We start from the raw sequence: 20,982 nt of genomic DNA on the forward strand, positions 1-20,982 counted from the left end.
TGAAGTCCTATTTTAAGCATTGCTTTGAACTTTTCACATTGCCTTTAACTTGCATATATATTTTTCCTTTCTGATTAATTTGTACTGTTTAACCATGTTTAACCCTGTTAAGCGTTTTTGAGCATTCTTGGAAAGAGCGTTATATAAATGTGGTATATTATTTAAGTTAAAAATATAAAAAAGTATGTGAAGATGGATGGGTATATATTTGGGGCATAAGGGACTGGATTTTATCCGATTTACCGATTTAATACAAATGGCTGCTCAAGTCAACGACAACCACTCGTTCATCAAGAGTATCGCAGTTATCATATCATACGCGAATAAAACGCGAATGTATGACAGCTGAGACACGGCAGGACAAAAGTACGAAGGCAAAGGTGAAAACCGGAGAAGTCACGTCAGAGGTGCGCCGATGGTCGCGTTACGTAGAGAATGGAGATACCTTACCGCCAATACCGGTCCGGATCGCCCTGCATTTTTAGTTCCGGAGATATCGTCGGCACAAACTCAACATTATAAGGTATGGCAACCGCTGAAAAACGACGGTTTTCCACTAACTTTGTGGCCTTAGAAACCGGTGACCAAATAACGTCCCAGTCACACCGAAAATCGCGCCACGTAGGTATGAGCAAACCCTACAGGAGCATATTTGTCCCAACTTCGTCACGTGCAGGGAGCTTAATTATCATCGGCCCGAGGTACCCCATTTTACGGCATTTACGCGCCTTTAGATCTTAAAAGAAAAAGTTGCACGCGTTAGGAAACGTTGACGCCGGCACGTTAGAGATGCGCCGATGATCGCGTCACGTAGAAAATGGAGATACCTTTACGCCAATACCGGTCCGGACCGCCCCGCATATTTAGTTCGGAGATATCGTCGGCAGTAACTTTATATTATAAGGTATGGCAAAACCGCTGAAAAACTACGGTTTTGCACGTACTTTGCGGCCTTAGAAACCGGTGACCGAATAACGTCCCAGGCACACCGTAAATCGCGCCACGTAGGTATGATCAAACCCTACAGGAGCATAATTGTCCCAACTTCGTCACGTGCAGTGATGCTTAGCTATTTTCGGTACGTCAGAGATACGCCGACGGTCGCGTCTCGTAGAGAATGGAGATACCTTAACGCCAATACCGGTCAGGACCGCCTTTATTTTTAGTTCCGGAGATATCGTCGGCACTAACTTTACATTATAAGGTATGGCAAAACCGCTGAACAACTACGATTTTGCACGAACTTTGCGGCCTTAGAAACCGGTGACCGAATAACGTCCCAGGCACACCGTAAATCGCGCCACATAGGTATGATCAAATCCTGCAATTTTCGGTGTGCCCGGGATGTGATTTTGTCACCACAGCGGGAGATGGACCAGGATCATCTGCATCTGACAGTTGCAACCAGTTTTTAGCTATAAATGACTCGTTTTCATCCTATTCCAGATCTGGAAGAAGACTGGCTACAAACTGACGAGGAAACAACAGCGGACACCACAATCCCTATGACTAATAATTCTGTTTCATCTTGCAGCACAAACAGCGACTTTTCAGATTTATTTGACAACCTTAAAATTCTCAGAAATAAAAACAATAAACGTCCGGTGCTAAGCTACCTAAATATCAACAGCATAAGGTACAAATTCCATGAAATTCGTACAATCCTTGATGATAAACTTTCAGATCTGCTCGTAATTGCTGAAACTAAACTGGATGAGAGTTTCACCAACAGCCTCTTCACTGCAGACGGATATAAGTTAGAAAGACGAGATCGCAACTGCCCTGGTGGAGGACTGATATTCTTCACCCGTGCTGATCTCTCCTTCAAACGCCGCAGGGACCTGGAAAATGATCAACTTGAGTGTCTGTTACACGAGCTTTCACTCCAGAGGCGGAAATGGGGTATTCTGTGCTTGTATCGAAAACCGTCGATGTCAGATCCAGACTTTGAAAGTTATACCTCTAAGTGTTTGGACAAAAGGCGAATAACTTTTGAACATATTATCTGCATAGGAGATTTGAATAATGACTTACTGAAAAGATAAAAATTTAAACCTCTTTATTATATTTGTGATAACTTTAGCCTGGAAAATATTATCTCTGAACCTACATGTTTTATGAAAAATTGCAGGCCCACATTTATTGATGTCATCATCACCATTGCAAAGTCTTTCATGTGTAAAACTATAAACTTTAATTGCGGCCTAAGCGACTGTTACAACCTCATAGCTACCAGTTTAAGAGAACTATGTGAGCCATTTATGAAAAAGAAGGTCACTTTCAGGTCATACAAAAACTTTGACAACAAATCATTTAATGAACATCTTTCTCATGTACCGTTCTATCTCGCCCATATCTTTTAGGACATGGACGATAATTATTGGGCTCACGAACACCTATTGAAACAAGTTATTGACGAGCATGCCCCACTAAAACCGAAACCCCCCAAAAAGGACTCCACCACCTAATATGAACTCTAGGTACCGTAAACTAGTTTACAAGGCTCGTCAAGCAAGAGACACCTATAACAGAAATCAGAACATGGCCTACTGGTTAAACTACACTAAGTTCAGAAATCTCAAAACCAAGGTGAAAAGAGAATCTATAGCTGTTTATTTCCAAGAACGGTGTAGTGGAAGACCAAAAACTAAGGACTTCTGGTCGACAATTAAGCCTTTTCTCTCACAGAAACCTACAAATAAATCAGATAACCCAATAATTTTTATAGACAACATAGGGAATTCGGTTTCTGATCAAAAGCTGGTGACCAATAGAATGAACTTATTTTACATTAATATAGCCGAAAATATTGGAATATCTGTAATTCAGGTTAAAGATAAACACCCTATTCTTGACAAAATAAGGAAAAACTGTCAAATGCTACCTGACTTTCACTTTACCCCGGTCACCAATAAAGATATTGGAAAATACATTAACAGGTTAAATCCAAAAAAAGCAACTGGTATAGATCTGATTCCTCCCAAAATCATCATTGTTGGAAAATATACTTTACAGGTTTCCATCCGAAACATGGCCAAAGAAATTATTAACCAAGGATTATTTCCAAACAGTCTAGCACAAGTTACCCCTATATTCAAGAAAGATGACCTCTTTATTGAAAAGAACTATAGACCAGTCAGTATTTTACCATCAATGTCCAAATTATATGAACGGGTCATAAGTGAGCAACTGATTAGTCATTTTGATTACATTTTTCATCCTTTCCTGGCAGCATTCAGAACAACATTTGGATGTCAAACTACCCTGTTAAGGCTGGTGAAAAACTGGAAAAAAGCCATTGATGAGAAAAAATATGTAGGCGCAGTTCTAATAGCCCATCAAAGGCATTAGACTGCCTGCCCAATGATCTCATATAAGATAAGCTTAATGCGTACGGCCTCTCAGCCCCAGCATGTAAACTTATGCACAGCTATCATACAAATAGAAAGCAACGTGTCAAACTTGGTCAAATTACCAGTGAGTGAGACTCCATCCTGAAAGGCGTACCACAAAGATCAATACTAGGGCCTTTAGTTTCAACATTTTCCTAAATGACATCTTCTACTTTATCAATAATGCAGCTTTGTATAATTATGCAGATGACAATACTCTTTCTACGTGTGATAAACTCCTGATGTTGTTAAGACCACTCTTGCAAAAGAAAGCAACATTTTGATAAACTGGTTTACTTCCAATCAAATGCAGGCTAACCCTGACAAATTTCAGGCAATTTCAGCTGGCTCAACGTCTGTTAAAGAAATAAAACAATTCAATATACTTAATCACACCATTGTTTGTGAGGAGCAAGTGAAACTTCTAGGTGTTGAGGTAGATAGTTTATTAAATTTTAATGCCCAGATTTCTAAAATGTGCAAAAAAGCTGCTAAGCAATTGAATGTTCTTCAAAGATTAAGCAATTTTTTTACAACCAATACTAAGCTTATTATCTTTAAATCTTTTATCAGATCTAATTTCAACTACTATCCTGTTGTTTGGCATTTTTGTAGGAAGACCAACATAGACAAATTGGAAAAGATTCAATACAGAGCTTTAGAATTTGTTTTTAATGATAACACCTCAACTTGAGCAGCGTAAGATACATTGCTATTGAAACTTACAAATGTCTGTATGGTATCTCACCAGAATACATTCAAAAACTTGTAACTTTTAAGACATGTAATTTTAATCTGAGATACGAAAACTGTGTAGACGTTCCATCAGTAAGAACAACTAAATATGGAAAAAATGTTTCCGCTTTGAGGCCAGTCAGGTATGGAACAGCCTCCAAAAGGAAATAAGGGTCTCCCAAAACTACCTGGAATTTAGAAGGCTGATTGCCCCTGGACAGGCCCCTCTTGTAAATGTTCAATGTGTAAATAATACCTTTTTGCTTAAAAAAAATAGAAGAAATTGAGAACTATAAGGTGTTTTACTGAATATCTTTTATCATTTGTCTTAACGGAAAAGGAGTTTTGTTTTCAGTTGGATGGCTTACACCCACAAGATATTGGATTCAAATACCAGAAAAAATTTCAGCCGACATCTTTGACTAAAATAACAACTTATGAAATTAAATTACATAGGCTTATATCTAATTATGATTGTTCAAATTTATAAAACATCTGTCCAACACATACAACTACTTGTGTTTTTCTTTCGGCAAGTATTTTGTTTAGGTGTTACGACTTTACTTTTTCAATTAACATTATTTTACAGTGATAGGTGTGATATAAAAAATCATGATACATATCATACCACCTCTAAGCAATACTTGCAAAGTATTTTTCGTATCATGCTAGATTAATTATAAGTTTTTTTTTACAAACTTCACATCGATGTACAAAGCTCCTATTCCCTTGTATATTTTGCTACTTACAATTTGGCTACTTCAATATATATGAATACCCTTTGAGTTATACTGTTGAAACAAATAACACTTTAACAGTGGTATATCAACTAGTGGAACCGTGCGCGTATGGACTGGCCGTACAGTCGGGAAAACTTGTTGGTTTTATCACTGTTCTCGATGCTCTAATCCTATTTCCCTATTTGTATTTGTATGCATGCTCCAATATGTGTTCATTTTAACATGTATACTTTTATTTCCAGGTCACAAGCTCATTGTTATTGTTATTTGATATGTTATGTATGTTTGCTATTCATGTCGGAAAAGAGCTCATTGAGCTTATGTTTCTTGTAAACACATACTCGACTTTAAATAAAGATTTTTGTATCTTGTATCTTTCTCTACGTGACGCGACCGTCGGCGCATCTCTGACGTGCCAGTGTCAACGTTTCCTAACGCGTGCAACTTTTTCGCTCAAGATATAAATGGCGCGAAAATGCTGTAAAATGGGGTACCTCGTGCCGAAAATAGCTAAGCATCCCTGCACGTGAAAAAGTTGGGAAAAATATGCCCGTATAGGGTTTGCTCATACCTACGTGGCGCGATTTACGGTGTGCCTGGGACGTTATTCGTTTACCAGTTTCTAAGGCCGCAAAGTTCGTGCATTACCGTAGTTTTTCAGCGGTTTTGTCATACCTTATAGTGTAAAGTTAGTGTCGACGATTCCTCCGAAACTTAAAATGCGGGGCGGTCCTGACCGGTATTGGCGTTAAGGTATCTCCATTCTCTACGTGACGCAACCGTCGGTCAGTCTCTGAAGTGCCGGTGTCTACGTTTCCTAACGCGTGCAATATTTCGCTTAAGATCTAAATGGCGCGAAAATGCTGTAAAATGGGGTACCTCGTGCCGAAGATTGCTAAGCATCCCTGCACATGAAAACGTTGGGACAAATATGCCCGTATAGGGTTTGCTCATACCTACGTAGCGCAATATTCGGTGTGCCTGAGACGTTATTTTGTCACCAGTTAAAAGGCCGCAAAGTTCGTGCAAAACCGTAGTTTTTCAGCGGTTTTGCCATACCTTATAATGTAAAGTTAATGCCGACGATATCTCCGGAACTAAAATGCGGGGCGGTCCGGTTAATTGGTTAATGTATCTCCATTCTCTACGTGACGTGACCGTCGGCGCATCTCTAACGTGCCGGCGTCAACGTTTCCTATCGCGTGCAACATTTTCGCTTAAGATCTTAATGGCGCGAAAATGCCGTAAAATGGGGTACCTCGTGCCGAAAATAGTTAAGCATCCCTGCACGTGACGAAGTTGAGACAAATATGCCGATACATTATAATTATTTATTGCAAAAGGGTTTGCGTCGGCATATTCCATCACTCGCAAACAAAGTAAAAACAATATTTCCTCTTTCATGTTTAAACAAAAAGTCCTATATTTTAGACAGTTGCCCATGTGGTGGTTTATGGCGGCCACGTTTGTATATGTAATTTATGACAACAACTTCCGTCAGAAAACCCAATAATTACTTTTTTTGGCTTTCCGTGTGCATTTGTCGGTGTTCTTCAGTCCGACATATTTAAAAGAGGAGATTGTCTAAGTAACTTGTTCAGTGAAGATTTATCAGTTGCTAAAATATGAGCTGTAAACTAAACGAACTTTACTACCTGTTTCAACTTTGAGAGGGATTTTCAAGGAAAACGTCCTAAGATGTTTAATATCATTACCATCAATGTAATCTATAAATTACGTAACCAAATATTGAAAGTTAGAGTTAAGGAAATTTTTCGGTGGGTTTAAAGGATCAAAACACAAGATACTTCAGATATTTTGTATCCTTTTCAGGTTATATATTTTGGAAGCACCATGCACGTTTCTTCAATGCAATTGCAGGTTTTTTTATTCACAATGTGGCAATCTGATTGCAAGTGGCTTTTTATTGTATTAAGGATATACGCAAAGGGTTATAAAATCTTGTATCGTTCTTATCAATTTCTGTTTGTATTTCATATCAATGTTCTCATATGTCAATGTTTACCATTTGAATAATTTAGGTGCGCACCGGCGTTTCAAAAGAGCGCTTTTGGATCTGTGGTGGTCAAGAGACTAACTTACATTACAATTATGCTCTTATAGCTACGGGGTTTGATCTACATTAAAATTTTGCTAAAGGTAATGCTGTAATGCATATTTATAACCTATTGTGCGGATAATATAGTGTGCGAATAAGCTGTGTATTAGCTCAATTACGCCATTAAAATAGAAACCTCAATAATATTAATCTTGACGAGTTACAAAATGCACTATAAAAAGCAGAATTTGAAAAATTCTAAAAAAATGCGTTCTGAAACAAAATTATTACATGTATATTTCTGTGTTGACGTTCGACCACACCCAGGGTTTTAGATACTATTGGTTAAAAACAGAATCTGAGTCATCAGATTTTAAAAAGGTTAATTTATCCGGATGTTCAATAAAAAAACTCGGAAAAAATGGATCGCATCAACATGTATTTAAATGTTCATTCTGCGTAAGCTTCAAACGAAAAAGGTTTAAATGAAATTATATTTTTTTTAATTTTACCCGATAATCAGTTGTTGTTAATTGTTTTGCAATTCATCAATATAGTTTATAAGCTCTAAGGCCACACCGAAAAAAGAAAATGTAAAAATGTATTTATCTATTTAAATCGCAAACCAGACTTTTGTGGTAATATATGTTTTAAAAGGCTGAAAAAATAATCAGTCCTATCTTTTTACGCTAGATTAAGTGTTGTAAAGGGAAATAACTGATGCACGGTGTTTTATACTGTATATCGGTTTAGCAATGGTTTCAATAAATTCAATCAAAATGGCGGCTTCCGTTATAAACACTGTGTGCTGGAATTTTGGAAATTTAATCTTATTTTGGAAAATAAATGTGTTTTGACAAAACTTGAAGTCATTTTGATCGCCTCATTCACTATAGGGTCATTAATTGATTCAATAATTAAAACATGTGTATCTGATACTGGTGGCTATAATATTGCGTTATGGGTGATTCTGTTTGGATGAAAATCGGAATGATGAATAATGGACAAAACAACAGTCTCGAACAAATATATTTTCACAAATAGCATATAAACACTAGTTCAGATGGACAAAATATAGGTAAGCCTAACCTAAGTTGTCACCTTAGTTTCTTTATTTTTACAGCATAGTCCGGGATTATAAATACATCTCACTGACCATAAATTTACTCAGAACTTACCCTTGTACTTTTAATTTTGATAAGCACATGGCATTGCATTAACTGTGAAAATCGAAATGAAATTAATACAATACATTTAAATGTATATGGAGTCTGATATTTGATGAAACCAGTGTAAAACGTAATTTGTTTTTAATGAAATTCAATCCAGGGGAGTTTTGCGTATTAATCCCGTCATTGTAATAGGAGACCTTTAACAAAAAGTTTATAAACATGTGGAATGCATTTTGTTTGATACATTTAAATTAGCATAAGGATTTGATTTTTATTCCATATATTAAATGAGAATTTCAAAAAACTGATATTCAATGGTTTTTATTTTATTAAGTATCAACATAAAAATAAAAAAAAAATATTTGCGAAGGCCTTTATGAACAAGCAAGCTCTATCTTAAGATTATAATGGTAATTTGATTGACAATGACCTGACTAAACTCGAAAACGGCTTTCAAAAAGTTCAGAGCTTTGATTGGTTTTGCACTTGTTGAAAGGCCTTCAACCACAAGGAGACACACTGAAACCTAGAGATTCTATTTACCTAACAGGTATTTTCTGACTTTTACTATGAACACTTTGCCTAGTTCTTTTATATTAAGTTTCATAAAATAGCCCCTCCCCTTGATTCCAGTCCTCTAGTATACAGTGCTCAAATTGACTGGGAATCGTGTTGTACGGCACGCATATAACCAGCACTACCAGCGAACTGAGAAATACGACTTGAAGATGTGTGTAACTAAAATGGGATTTTTCTGAAGTGCTTCATCAGTTTCTGCCATAAACGGCAGATACAAACAACATGGCCTTCTCTTTTGTAGTACACAACCCTTCAAAATTTAGAGCATTTTATAATTTGGTTTTGATGCAAACTATTTTGTTAGAGAAAAACGTACATACGTTGCAACATTTTGCTGTACTAATAAGTTAGGCAAATTTTCATGGAAATATTTTATCTGAGATTAATTGAAAACCCGTTCGCGGTTTTCCTGATAATTCTTTCGACGATGTAAATATGTTTTGTGTAAAAAGGGTTCCAAAAGACTACCCATTGAACCATATGTTGTGGATTCTTGGTGATATAGCTTTAAATAAGAAATGTATTTATTAAAACAGGAGAAAGGTTTTTTTCTAACAACTCTTTCTGACAACTAAAATGCAAATATCTTTCTTAAGGTAGAACCAATTACATCAGAGCCACAATGCATTTCGGAGAGGAAAGTGTAAAACATTTTGGCAAGTGCAGTCATTCCTTGTCGTGTTACACTTTTGCGAGATTTTTTCCCGTTGCGCAATGGAAATACTTTATCTCAAACAGTCTATGGTATTGGCTAAACATGAGCTGTCAGTTATTTACTTGACAGTTGAAATGTCGGCCCATCATGTGAAGAGAAGGGCTATAAATTCGATTTTGTTTGACTGGTTACCTTGAATTAAGATTTTGATCGTTTTGATTTAAATATATGATACACATACACTAATCACGAAAGCAATCACAACGCATATTGCAGAACACTTGGAACGTTATTGTTATTTTTTTATTAAAGCAGCTATGTCCTGCGGTTAGTTCAAACATAGTGTTTGTTTGTGGAATATCTTGAACTGGTGCAAAAACGTATTATGGAATATCTGGAACTGCTGCAAAAAAAGTGATGTTGCTGCAAAAACAAGCAGCATGTATCCGTAAAGCCACACCAAATTAATAACTTGTTCATCGGATTTCCCGCACCTATTTCTTCAGAAAAGCAATATTTTTTTTATCACTTGGTCGTATTATGCACTTTTCAAATCAGCATTCAAGATTCATGCAATGCCGCAATGCAAGGATTACAAGGTTAGTTTTCTCACCAGTCGTTATAACTACATTAAAATGAATGTATTATCTTGTGTTCAAAGATAACTGATATGATATTCTAGTAAAAATCACGAGGTAACACGGGCTACATTCCAATAACTGATATTGACTAGTTTAGTTTATCTCGAGTTGGTATACTTCATGCACAAACGTTATGCAGCCAATAGGTTAAACTTGGATAAGTTCTCTATAGAATATGTTTAGACAAGTTCGCCCAATGAAAGAGTTAAATTGGTTTAAATTATTTTTTGAGAAATATTGACCAATAATTAACTATTTTTGCCAAACCAAAGACTTAACACGTTTTATACAATTGGCTATTGGTGGCTTTATCAAACAATGCAATTAGATCAAAAGAATATTTTATAATTTAGTTATTCATTCTTTTTCTTGAAGCTAGATTGTAAATCAGTTGTCTTAGTGGTGTTTCGCCGGATTATCGGAAGCGTAACCAAGGAAAGCATTGTTAGTGGCCGTCTGTATGTCCATCCTGGAGTAAAAGAAACCATTTTTGTTGGATTCGGCAAGAACAATATTTATTTCCCACCAGAGGACAAGGAAACTCTAAAAACTTTTTTAGATAATAATTCGGATCAAAATTACTGTAAGCTTTCAGTCTTTGTATTTTACTATTAATTTTTTACATTATTACCAATATTGGCAGTACAATAATTTGAATGGTAGCAATGCATTTATAAGATACATTTGAATCAATTGCGTGAAAATATTTTAGAAACACAACAACAAATGGAACCATGATTTTACATCGATGTTTACCCTCTCCATTTGAAACTGAGATATTATGTTTTATGCCTATTATGTTCACCCATGCGTGTGGTGCGCTCTCCCTAGTTCCGTTAGTGATTTTACAACATATTATCGATCGCTCACGCAATTCTATTCCTATATATAATCTGTGTGAGGCATCTCTTGATCGTGTCTATGCTGTTCTGAGCTTCTTATTTTGTATTGTGTCTTAACTATACTGAATATTAAAGTTTGCAGCTGATGGTGTTGGTGATGCCCGTATTAAAAATCAATATCATCCTTAACGTAAAAATACGAAAACAAGACTTCAACTATTCCAATTATGCCAAGTCGAGTGCATTATTATACAGCGTATTGGCTCAGCAGTCACGCTTTGGCTCCAGCTCCCTGGGTTTTGGCTCCAGCTCAACCCAGAAAAAGAGTATTAACATGTTTATTCCGTTTAACAGGCGGTCTTTTTTATTTCTCGACAAAATAAAAGCACTCAATAATACTGGTTTTATCTTAAATGTAAGCTTCTTGAGTGAAATTCAGCTGAAAATTGGTGAAAATGTTCTATTTTCGTTTGTAAACATGCATGTGTTTGATGGGAGAATCTGTTTTATAAACAATATGTTTATAAAATAACCTATAAACGTGTGAAGATTAAACATATTTTTATGGCACTGCATTCCCAGATTTCTCAAATAAGCCTTCATAATTGTGAATTGGATAAAATAACGAGTCATACTTACTTTTTATAATGATATACGTTCTTATGATCTTGCTCGGAAATGGCATTGGCTCTTTTTCATACACGGCGCCTAAAAGAGCTGGAGCCACTGTTTCGCAGCCCTGTATAATTGTTGCATCATTTGAAAGGGTATTTCTTGATTCCTGATTTTATGGTGATTTTTTCGGATTTTACATAAGCTTTTTTTTAATCATTACACACTTTTAGTCGTAAGGGGTCACCAGACATTAAAGCATCACAAACGTGTACCCAATTCGTGACTTCCATCTACGAAACTTGAATTATTAAAGTGTCATAAAAATGCGTTGACAATTTTCGATCGGGGCCCTAACTTTCTCCTTGTGAAATTTCATTTGAATTATTCCTCGAACAGTTATAAAACTCATCAATATATTGGCAAAAAGGGTCCCTAAACAGTACATTGAGAATCATTTGGTGTAACAATGACATATGAGGCCAGATATTAGCTTTGAGTTTTCGTTTCTCAAGAAAAATAAAATGGACAAACGGGATAGATATTTATTATTTCCTCCGTTAAAAGAAGATGAATAACAAATAATGTTTAAACAATAAATCAGTCAACAATATACATGCAAATTGGATAAGGGCATGGTACACGATATTTAATCAATGAGTTATATTATGTACATTTATCAAGAACAGTTTGGATTTGTATGTTCTTATCTATAGTTCAGTAATAATCAATATTAATCTTACCGAAATGATACACAAGATTCTTTTTTGCTTCTATTCAGAGACCTTCTTTCATAGAACTATATTAAACATAGTTAGCAAAATTATTGAAGCTTGCCGAAACAAAATACAAGTTACTAAATGTTTTTCTCTGATTAAAGATTTTTAGACAGAATACATAAATATTCACAATACATTTAATAACAATGAGCATCGGGAATAAAAAAAAAACAAAAAAAACTATTTTTTCATTTTTTTTAAAGAAAAAATATTTTGTTTTAATGTTCTGTACGTGTGATTTGCACTCGGTAATGCATGGTCATTTAACTGTTGAAAATTAAAAACCAAGAGATCAGTCCGTGCGTGAAATATACGAGTTTTTACCACTTATTTTATTGTGTACTGGAGTAAGTCAGAATGGGCAGCGGTAATAGTTACGCATTTGATTTTTATATGCAATATAAAGGTAATTGAAAAAACAAAAATAAAAAACAACAACAAAAGAAACAACAATAAAAACTGTTGCCATAGTTTGGAGGTAACAGTATTTTGAAAACATGAAAAACCAAAACTTACAATTTTAGCAGGAAAAATGCGTCGTCTCAAAAAGGAAGAGTTGACAACAGTTTTAAAGAAAACATTGAACCAGAAATACATTTCGCAATAATTTCATCTAGCATTAAATTCATATAAACTAAGAGCATGTAACTAAAGATTTCCAAATGAAAAATTAGCATGTCAATGAAGAGAATATGTACACAGACGGGGTCTGCTATGTCTGTCAGACATTGGTGACAGTTATCATTACACATTATCTTGCAAATTTCAAGAACAAAATATCCAATTCATTTCACGGTATTATTAGCAGAAATCCAATAATGATAAATTTGTAAACATTTTTAGTCATTTTTTAAGATGCCTTTAGATGTTTACCCCTGGGAAAAAACCAACAAACCTGTAGCTGAATTAGAAAAAAGTCGAATAATAGAATAGTCGGAAAATATGCTTACAGATGGTTAAACAACACAAGTACACATTCGACAACTATTTTACAATACTTCCATGTAACATTTTCTTATATTTGGTGTATATATTAAATCTGTCCATTATCGCTTTTGCAGTATGAAACCTAAGGGAATATTCACGTTTGCATATGTAAGTGTGTACAGGAAAAATGTATCAGCGTTTTGCATCCAGTACTTTTATATAAAGGGTTTTGGAGCATTATTGTACGATATAAAGAAATTTTATTAATTTCGGTGTAGTATCGTATTTCATTTCACGAATGTCATCGGAAAACATATTTTCACGAGTGGCGGACGAGTATTCGGTTATTAATGTATCGAAAATAGTCGCGACAATTGGTTCAACTTAAAGTGAAAATCAACCATACGTGAAACATTGAGTTTATGATACTATTCGATACGTCACATTCAGCTAATCCAGAAAACAGGTGTTTTTATCTTTTACCGTTTCCTAGAAATGGGCTTAAAATAAATAAGTTGTTTGTATAAGTTATGTTTCTTCCTTATGTTTCGACCGAAAATAGTCGTGTTTGGTATCAAGCGAAATGGTTTGACGATCATTGTCTATAACTGTGAAACCCACATCGAACGTTTAATCACTTGCGAGCAAAAATGTTTGATAAGTTATGGACATTCGGATCTCCTCGTCCATTATTGTCGTAAACTACATTGGATGACGGTTTGAAATGTCAGAAATCGGTACACTTTAATTGCGCTGCAAGTAGATCGCATGGTAATTTCAATTAAGCAGATACACTTAATGACTTATTTCTTGGTAATCTTAATTATGTTTGCAGTAATAAACATTACTGGCAATAAATTTTAACTTAGATTTTACAAGTTCGAGCTTAAACACCACATTAAAGTAATGATATAATTCAAAATTTTACGAACTTCTTCTACCGATGTACCGGCATACCCCGAGTTTGTTTTTCTTGAAAATGTCCGAGGAATTCCGAATGGATTAATAGACTCATGAATTTTCGTCGTCTGGTGAACCTGTTAAATTTAAGTCCGGGTTAGCAAACAGTTACATAATATTATTTCTACATATTAATGCTATTATCGAGCATTGTAGTAGCAAAACAGTATATATTTTAAGCAGTATACACAAGACGATTCATCGTTCTGAAAAAGGTTTGATTAAGTAAAGGTTTCTATCCGTTAAGTTAGTCAAGATGTCTCAGTGGTCCAATCAATCAAGCCTATTTTCTAGGAGGTTCACTTTCGTTTCGTTTTATCCAAGCAACCTTTTAGTTGCCACTTCTACCGCTTGAGCAACAGGTGACACGAGTTCAATGACGGACTATTTAGACGCGCCACCAGCCTGGCCCTTTCCCACGACGTATCGTCCCTTATGATAAGTTCTTAGCATTCTTTCAGCAATCCGACGAAATCTTGTGTCCATCATTAATGGTCCTTTTTAAAATGAATAACGTAGCGTGTGATCGGTTTATTTTTGTCATCTAATATATCTATATATGATATTTCCCTTCTTGTGACTAGTATTCGTCTTCGTTCTGTCGTCATTCTTTGACTTTAAGAGACATTGCATTCAATATCTATCTAACCTGGCGTTTCACTTTAAAACAGTCCCAATAAAAAACACAAGTAACTGGCTGCTGTAGAACAATCCAAGACACATCATTTAATCACAAGAAAACATAAGGTTGACCAATACGGTGCCCCACAAAATTGAGTATAAATGCATGACCCTGAGGTCAAGACGGAATAAGCCTATAAACAACCAATTTTCATAATTTCACAGGCAATGATTTTTCCAATTTTTACACTTAAAACTATCATGTTTTGCAAAACAGTGACAAATTATGTTAAGCTCCATGTAAAAAGAACACAAGCACTCTTTTTCATATAAACATCCGGATCTTGGTCAACGGGGGCAGATAACTGTGAGCCAGTTACGTATCCGCACACATTGTCCGTAACGATAGTATGATGACACCGTGTTCTTACTGGAAAGTCCAGAGAAGTAGTTGTCTATACATACGCATGACATGTTTTATATCTTACGCCTACATATTCAATTTAACCTGCTTTTTTCTCGGCGTTGTCAATTCTTGCCGATCAGCTGCAAAATTAAGTGCACACAACAACGCATACAAAATTGGAACGTTTTTCTCTGGATTTGGACTAAGTTCTTTATAATAGTTGACAACAGGGAAAACCATGTATTCTGGTGCTCCAAAAATCTTAGTCGCCTTTTGGAACTATGGAATAAATTGTTTTACTTTTGTAAATTTCAGTGACGTTATGGTAAACGGACTCGCATATTCTGTCGCATTTAGTTATCACCACAATTCTCGACACATCTGAAATCAGACAATTCAAAACATCAGCGTTTTAAAGTGTATCATACTGTGAAAGCAGGGTACACTTGACTTTAACATTGGGTATCCAATGCTGAACTTAACCATGCAAAAGCGCTCGAAAACGTGACCCGATCTTATATGCTTTACCTAGGAAATATCACCTATATCAACTCTCACAATACTTGATTTCTTCATTTATAAGGATCTCATTTTATGGATCCCAAATATGATTTACTTAAATTAATAAAGTTGATTTCACAGACCAAAAGGGAATAATGAATGTTGAAAACCATGGTTCTTAAGTGGGTTACCGAATTTAATTTGAAAGAAATGTGCAGAAAACACGGTATATCTACCTTATGAGACGATCGCAGATCACAGTAAAACTTTTAGCATTCACCAATCATTTAATATTTTTGCATTTTCAGCTATTACATACACGGTTACGATCGTGTTATCAGTAATTGATATTTTCCATAAATGCAATATTCAGTAAGTTGGTTAAGTTTTATCACTCCAATATTTGTTATACATGTTTATGCATTGATTGTCACTTTATTGCTAAATTTTGAAAAAAAAAAATAGTATTACCGCTTGGGATGAAGCTATGCAAGTTCCTCATTTTTCTCGTCAGAGCACTGTCATCGTGAAGCTGCATACATTGAATTATCTCAGCACTAACAACAATGATAACACAATGTGGCTTATTTTCCTGTCTGTTTTGATTCCCCGTGCGGTTACTCGAATTAAACTGAAATAACACAATAACTTGAATGATGTGTAAATGAGCACATAGAAACCATTTTTATACTTGTGACGCATTGTTAAAAAAACAAATACATTTCTATTGAAGAAATTATGTCTGTCTTTGGCTAAACAAACTTCAAACCGAGGGGAAACTATTTACGGCGCACCATTTACATGTTTTTTTTCTAAAAAAAAATATATTTACTTCGTGGTTAATTTCTATTTCTCCTTCCAAAACACTTTTGAGGTCTTCGTCTGTTAGGGCCGAGTTTGTCTGAGTAAATCCCATTGTGTCAATAACATTCACTTGGCCAAATAAATCAGTTGTCCTGCCTTGAATTCGAAGCAACTGCAAGCATACCGTTACATCATATTTAACGGCTTGCCAAATTATGCATTATTTACAAAATAAGAATTGGAAAAGAGTTACGTTGCCATCGAAATAATATATCAAATATAAATTAGGCAATAATGAATTAATATTATTTAAGATAAGAATGTTATAATACCTTACAATAAAAAAATAAAAATAAATAAAGAGAGGATATTTGTTTATTTCAGTGTAAGATCGTATTTTATTTCACGAGTGTCATAAAAAACCCATATTTTCACGAGTGGCGAAGCCACGAGTGAAAATGTATTTTTTTATGACCACGAGTGAAATTAAATACGATCTTACACTGAAATAAACAAATTTTCTGTTTCTTTTATGCTTATTTTCGGAGTTTTATTTGTTTTTTTAATTTATTTCTGAATTACCCCCTTTTTTGAAAAGGGTGGGCTTTACGCCGCTACCCGTGGGGCGCCCCTCATGCATAATTATTGCTGTCAACTTTTCTACTTTCGGTTTGCTGAGATATAGTTCTCTGCTATTCATTCTTATAGCTTAATATTCGCTCGTTTTTTATTGCAAAGCTTTAAGACAGTAAACAATGAAGTATTATTAGTGCACATATGTTCCAAAAAATAATGAAAACACTTTTTATTTAAATATGGGCTTGAATACAAAACCAAATTACTACGCCGCTATTTAAAGAATGAAAATTTGGAAGGTCAAATGTGTTTTTATAGTAAGTTTATATTCAGTCATCTTACTGTCAGAGACCAGTCTGTTTCGATTTAAAATGTTTGTTTTCCAGATAAAGAGTAAATGCCACGCTAGTTTGTTGACACATTTTGAGGTGTGGGTGGGGTAAAAAATATCGGATCTATCTGTAAATTGTGTGAATTCTCCATGTGCCCTCTCGAAATCGAAAAAATCGAATTGATGAACGCCGATTTCCCAGCGCCAACGTGTCCAACCAAGCAAAGGTTGAGCCTAACCTTTCCGAAGTCACTCTTAATTTTTTCTTTTAGGTACGATTCAGTCTGCAATAAAACATACTTTAACTACACTAAACGTGTTTTGTTTCTATTATTTCAAATTCTCATGCAAACATTTTGTAAAAGATAAAGAGCAGTATTTAAGTACGCTTTTGTAATTAACGTCAGTTGAGTATTCCTATCATGGTATTTGTGTCAACCCGATATTTCTTTTCCTCGATGTGTTGTGTCAAACAATAGATCATACTTAAATCAATGTAATGGTTGCTGGACTGCCAGCAGAATGCAAACACGTCCCTGTATAAAACAGTTTTATTTTGCAATACACTGATTAACATATTATTTATTTACTCTTGAACTAATATTACCATTGATATATATTTACATTCACAATTCATTCCTTAACGATGGTTGTTGTTTATCAAATGCACTTTATTTCTGTATAAAGTGCAATGGCATTTCCCATCGATATCGCCTGCGTTTGTTCGATACTTCTGTCCTGTCATTGGGCGCAATAATACCAAGGGGCAGGGCATATTTACTACGGAACTATTTTTTTAATGAAATCGTAGTACAATTATTGGCAACATGCAAAACTGTAATCTGCAGTAAAGCAGTTAAAACAAAATAAGCAACGATAATTGGATTGATTTTAATGTAGATAATTTCATGATGGATGGAACAATTGAAGAAACGTAAATGTGCTTAAAAATGCTGTTAAATGTCACGAAAATGCAAAAACACTTAGTTCAAAAAATCTATAACGGGTGCTTGTATGACGTCATGAGTGATGTCATTGAAAAAGTTTTACATTAAGCTCGATTCGGGCCGAAACATAACTCCGCAGCTGCATTTTGTTTCGACGCCATTTTTTGCAGTGTACATTCGTTTTGAAAGTGTTGTTTTTTCGAAAAGTGACTGGATTACTGGGATTATTTACACACAATACCTATTGGGTAATCAATTAATTACCTATTCAGTTCTACTTTAACCATTATTTGTTTTGATAACTAATTTAGGCCTGAAAATTTTGTAAACATGTTCTTGATAAAAAAAAGAGAAATAATATTTGAAATGTCTTTGTTCATTGCATACGACATAGTGGAATTATGTCCATATAAGTCGTATGTTCTGAATAAAATCGACAGAAATAACTAAAAGTTCGGAGGAGTTAGTCGTTTTAGACATAGTTTAGTGCTTTTAAAAGCCAAAACAACTGCAGAAAAAACTATTTGGTGAACACATCAGCTTGCCAGAAAAAGACAACTCAGCAGAAAATATGTAAGTTATATGACTTTTGTGGTTTAATTCCTGTTTTGGTATTTGTATGCAGCTACATTATATATTCTAAAATATGTTTTTGTGCAAAAGTTTGCATCGTTGACCAACTTTCGGTCAGAAACCAGGTCGCTCAGCCTTCATTGTTATGATGCGGGCCCTGAAAGCGCATATGTAAAACAAAAAACCGGGCATTAACAGCACGTGAATTTACTGAATAATGCACGTTTTCTACCGAAAACGCCCGGGTTTTTGCGTTTTAATACACAACGATAAGGGACCGAAAACACACATTGTATGCAATAATACGTATTCATAATATTCTTGACCTTGAAACGATAGAAAATAAACATATAAATAAGGAACTATTTTATCTGTGCATTCATTGTCGTATAACATTATGTTACGATAGCTGTTCTAATTTACCCACCGTTGAGAGCAACGAGAGGAAGAAAAGAGAAAATGCTCTTGAATAATCAATTTATTTTAGCAGAAATGTAGATTTAAATGAATGTAAATATAAGTATTAAAATTCGGACTCCACCCATTTTGAACAGCCCCATTGCATACCATACCCCAATAAAATGCAACATGTCGAATTTTAATCCCTAAATAGATACACAAAATTGCTAAATGCTTGAACCTGGTATAATGAGTTTATAAGTTTAATTCAAATGTATAGGTTTACTTTCATCGATTGTTTCTGTCATTCAAATCGATAACTTGTAGCTTCTTTGAGCCAATGCAATATGCTAAAATGGATATTTTCGTTCATTAAATACCCAATTTAATATATATGCCCTTTATTGTCTAACAATTCAGAAAAATCCCAGGGACTTAATACTGACGTAAACTTGCCATTGATCTGAACATCATGGTAAGGAATTCTTTTATGCATGAACTGCACACATTGAATTGGTTTGCAGTTCCTTCAAAACTCTATCGCAAAGTTTAAAAATACAATAAAATTAACATTTGTTCGTTTTATTTTCGAGGTCTCTGTCGACGTTATTCATATTGAAGTAAACTACAAACAAGATTTTGTAATTTCGTTAGGTAAAATAACCCTAATAATAAGTAATACTATTAGAAATATAAAATTGGTATGTTGTCCATGGCACTTTTACCGCAGACTTCAGAAAAGAGCTGGTCATTCAATTTGACAATTTACAACGCATATAACCTGGCAAGAAATTTTTATTAGATTAGTTAATTGGGCTTACCAGAGGTTTTTTATCCATCAATACACTATGAATATTTATCAAGTAATTTGATGCCCGGAATCATGTTTGGAACATTTCTGAAAACAGCAACACTAAAATCGCGATGATAGATACTGCATCAATGATATTGTAAGATTATGTTCCGAAAACTTCCTTAATATCTGTATTAATGTTAAGGTCCATGTTCATTTAATTAGTAAATACATTTGAATCTCGTTTGACATCTAAAACACATTTCAAACCGCACTGTAAACAAATTACTTAACTAAATCTATAAATATATGATGATGCGACTTTTCGAAACAAATTCTAAACAAAAGATAAATGATATTCGTACTTTCACAAATGTATCACAATCAATATTCCTCCACTGTGTGTTGCCCATACTTAAGTTTACTTGTGAACGTTAAGAGATCTAATGATCTGTAAGCTCAAACGCACACCAGTGTATACAATCTTAAAGTAAACCCGCCAATCCGTTAGCCACGCCTCCTTCTCCCGCCTCTTTTTAATGTTTTGTTTAATCAAAACACATAGTAGATAACTTATATTCACTAAAATGGTAGGTTTGAGCGAGGTAGCTCTCGAAGTAAACTTATGACGCAAAAACTTCTAAAACAGGATTTCAGATATTATAAATTAAGGAAAACATTCTTAAAATATCTTAATGGTCATTATAATCTCATATTAAAGTACAATAGTAGTCTTAAATTGCTGATTACTAATTGTATTGCTCATCCCGATTTTTATGGTGATGTTTTAAAGAAAATTCGTAAAATTACAATGTTTCCAGCAGGTAGTTGAACAGATAGACTTAACGAATTACTTGGATTTTATTTAAACCGTGGATATAAAGGCAATATTTTGAAGAGCACTTGCCTTCTAGTTTTTGAAGATGAATACCTGAAAC

The 20,982-nt window shown here is 34.7% G+C and overlaps 1 protein-coding gene across 2 annotated transcripts; it reads right to left on the bottom strand.

Moving 5' to 3' along the window:
- Positions 1–11,980: 11,980 nt before the first annotated feature.
- LOC128216908 (uncharacterized) lies at positions 11,981–20,540 on the bottom strand. Of its 2 annotated transcripts, none has more exons than XM_052923612.1 (4): positions 20,410–20,540; positions 16,454–16,597; positions 16,093–16,252; positions 11,981–15,501 (listed from the first exon to the last, which is right to left on the bottom strand). In XM_052923612.1, exons 1-4 carry the CDS (start codon positions 20,455–20,457, stop codon positions 15,383–15,385), a joined length of 471 nt encoding a protein of 156 aa, XP_052779572.1. In that variant the 5' UTR covers positions 20,458–20,540; the 3' UTR covers positions 11,981–15,382. The 2 variants fall into 2 exon arrangements, with proteins under 2 accessions (XP_052779572.1, XP_052779573.1); XM_052923613.1 differs by having other exon boundaries at positions 20,073–20,468.
- Positions 20,541–20,982: the final 442 nt, after the last annotated feature.

This window comes from Mya arenaria, chromosome 14 (genome assembly GCF_026914265.1).
Source record: "Mya arenaria isolate MELC-2E11 chromosome 14, ASM2691426v1".
In the NCBI taxonomy this organism is placed as follows: domain Eukaryota; kingdom Metazoa; phylum Mollusca; class Bivalvia; order Myida; family Myidae; genus Mya; species Mya arenaria.

Bases quoted from the DNA above. Each gene is read 5' to 3' on its own strand.
- LOC128216908 (XM_052923612.1), bottom strand. From the start codon at position 20,457: ATGGGCAACACACAGTGGAGGAATATTGATTGTGATACATTTGTGAAA. The intron at 16,598-20,409 runs GTACGAATATCA...GTATGCTTGCAG, and splicing joins ATTGTGATACATTTGTGAAA to TTGCTTCGAATTCAAGGCAG. The intron at 15,502-16,092 runs GTAATACTATTT...GTCTGATTTCAG, and splicing joins GCATAGCTTCATCCCAAGCG to ATGTGTCGAGAATTGTGGTG.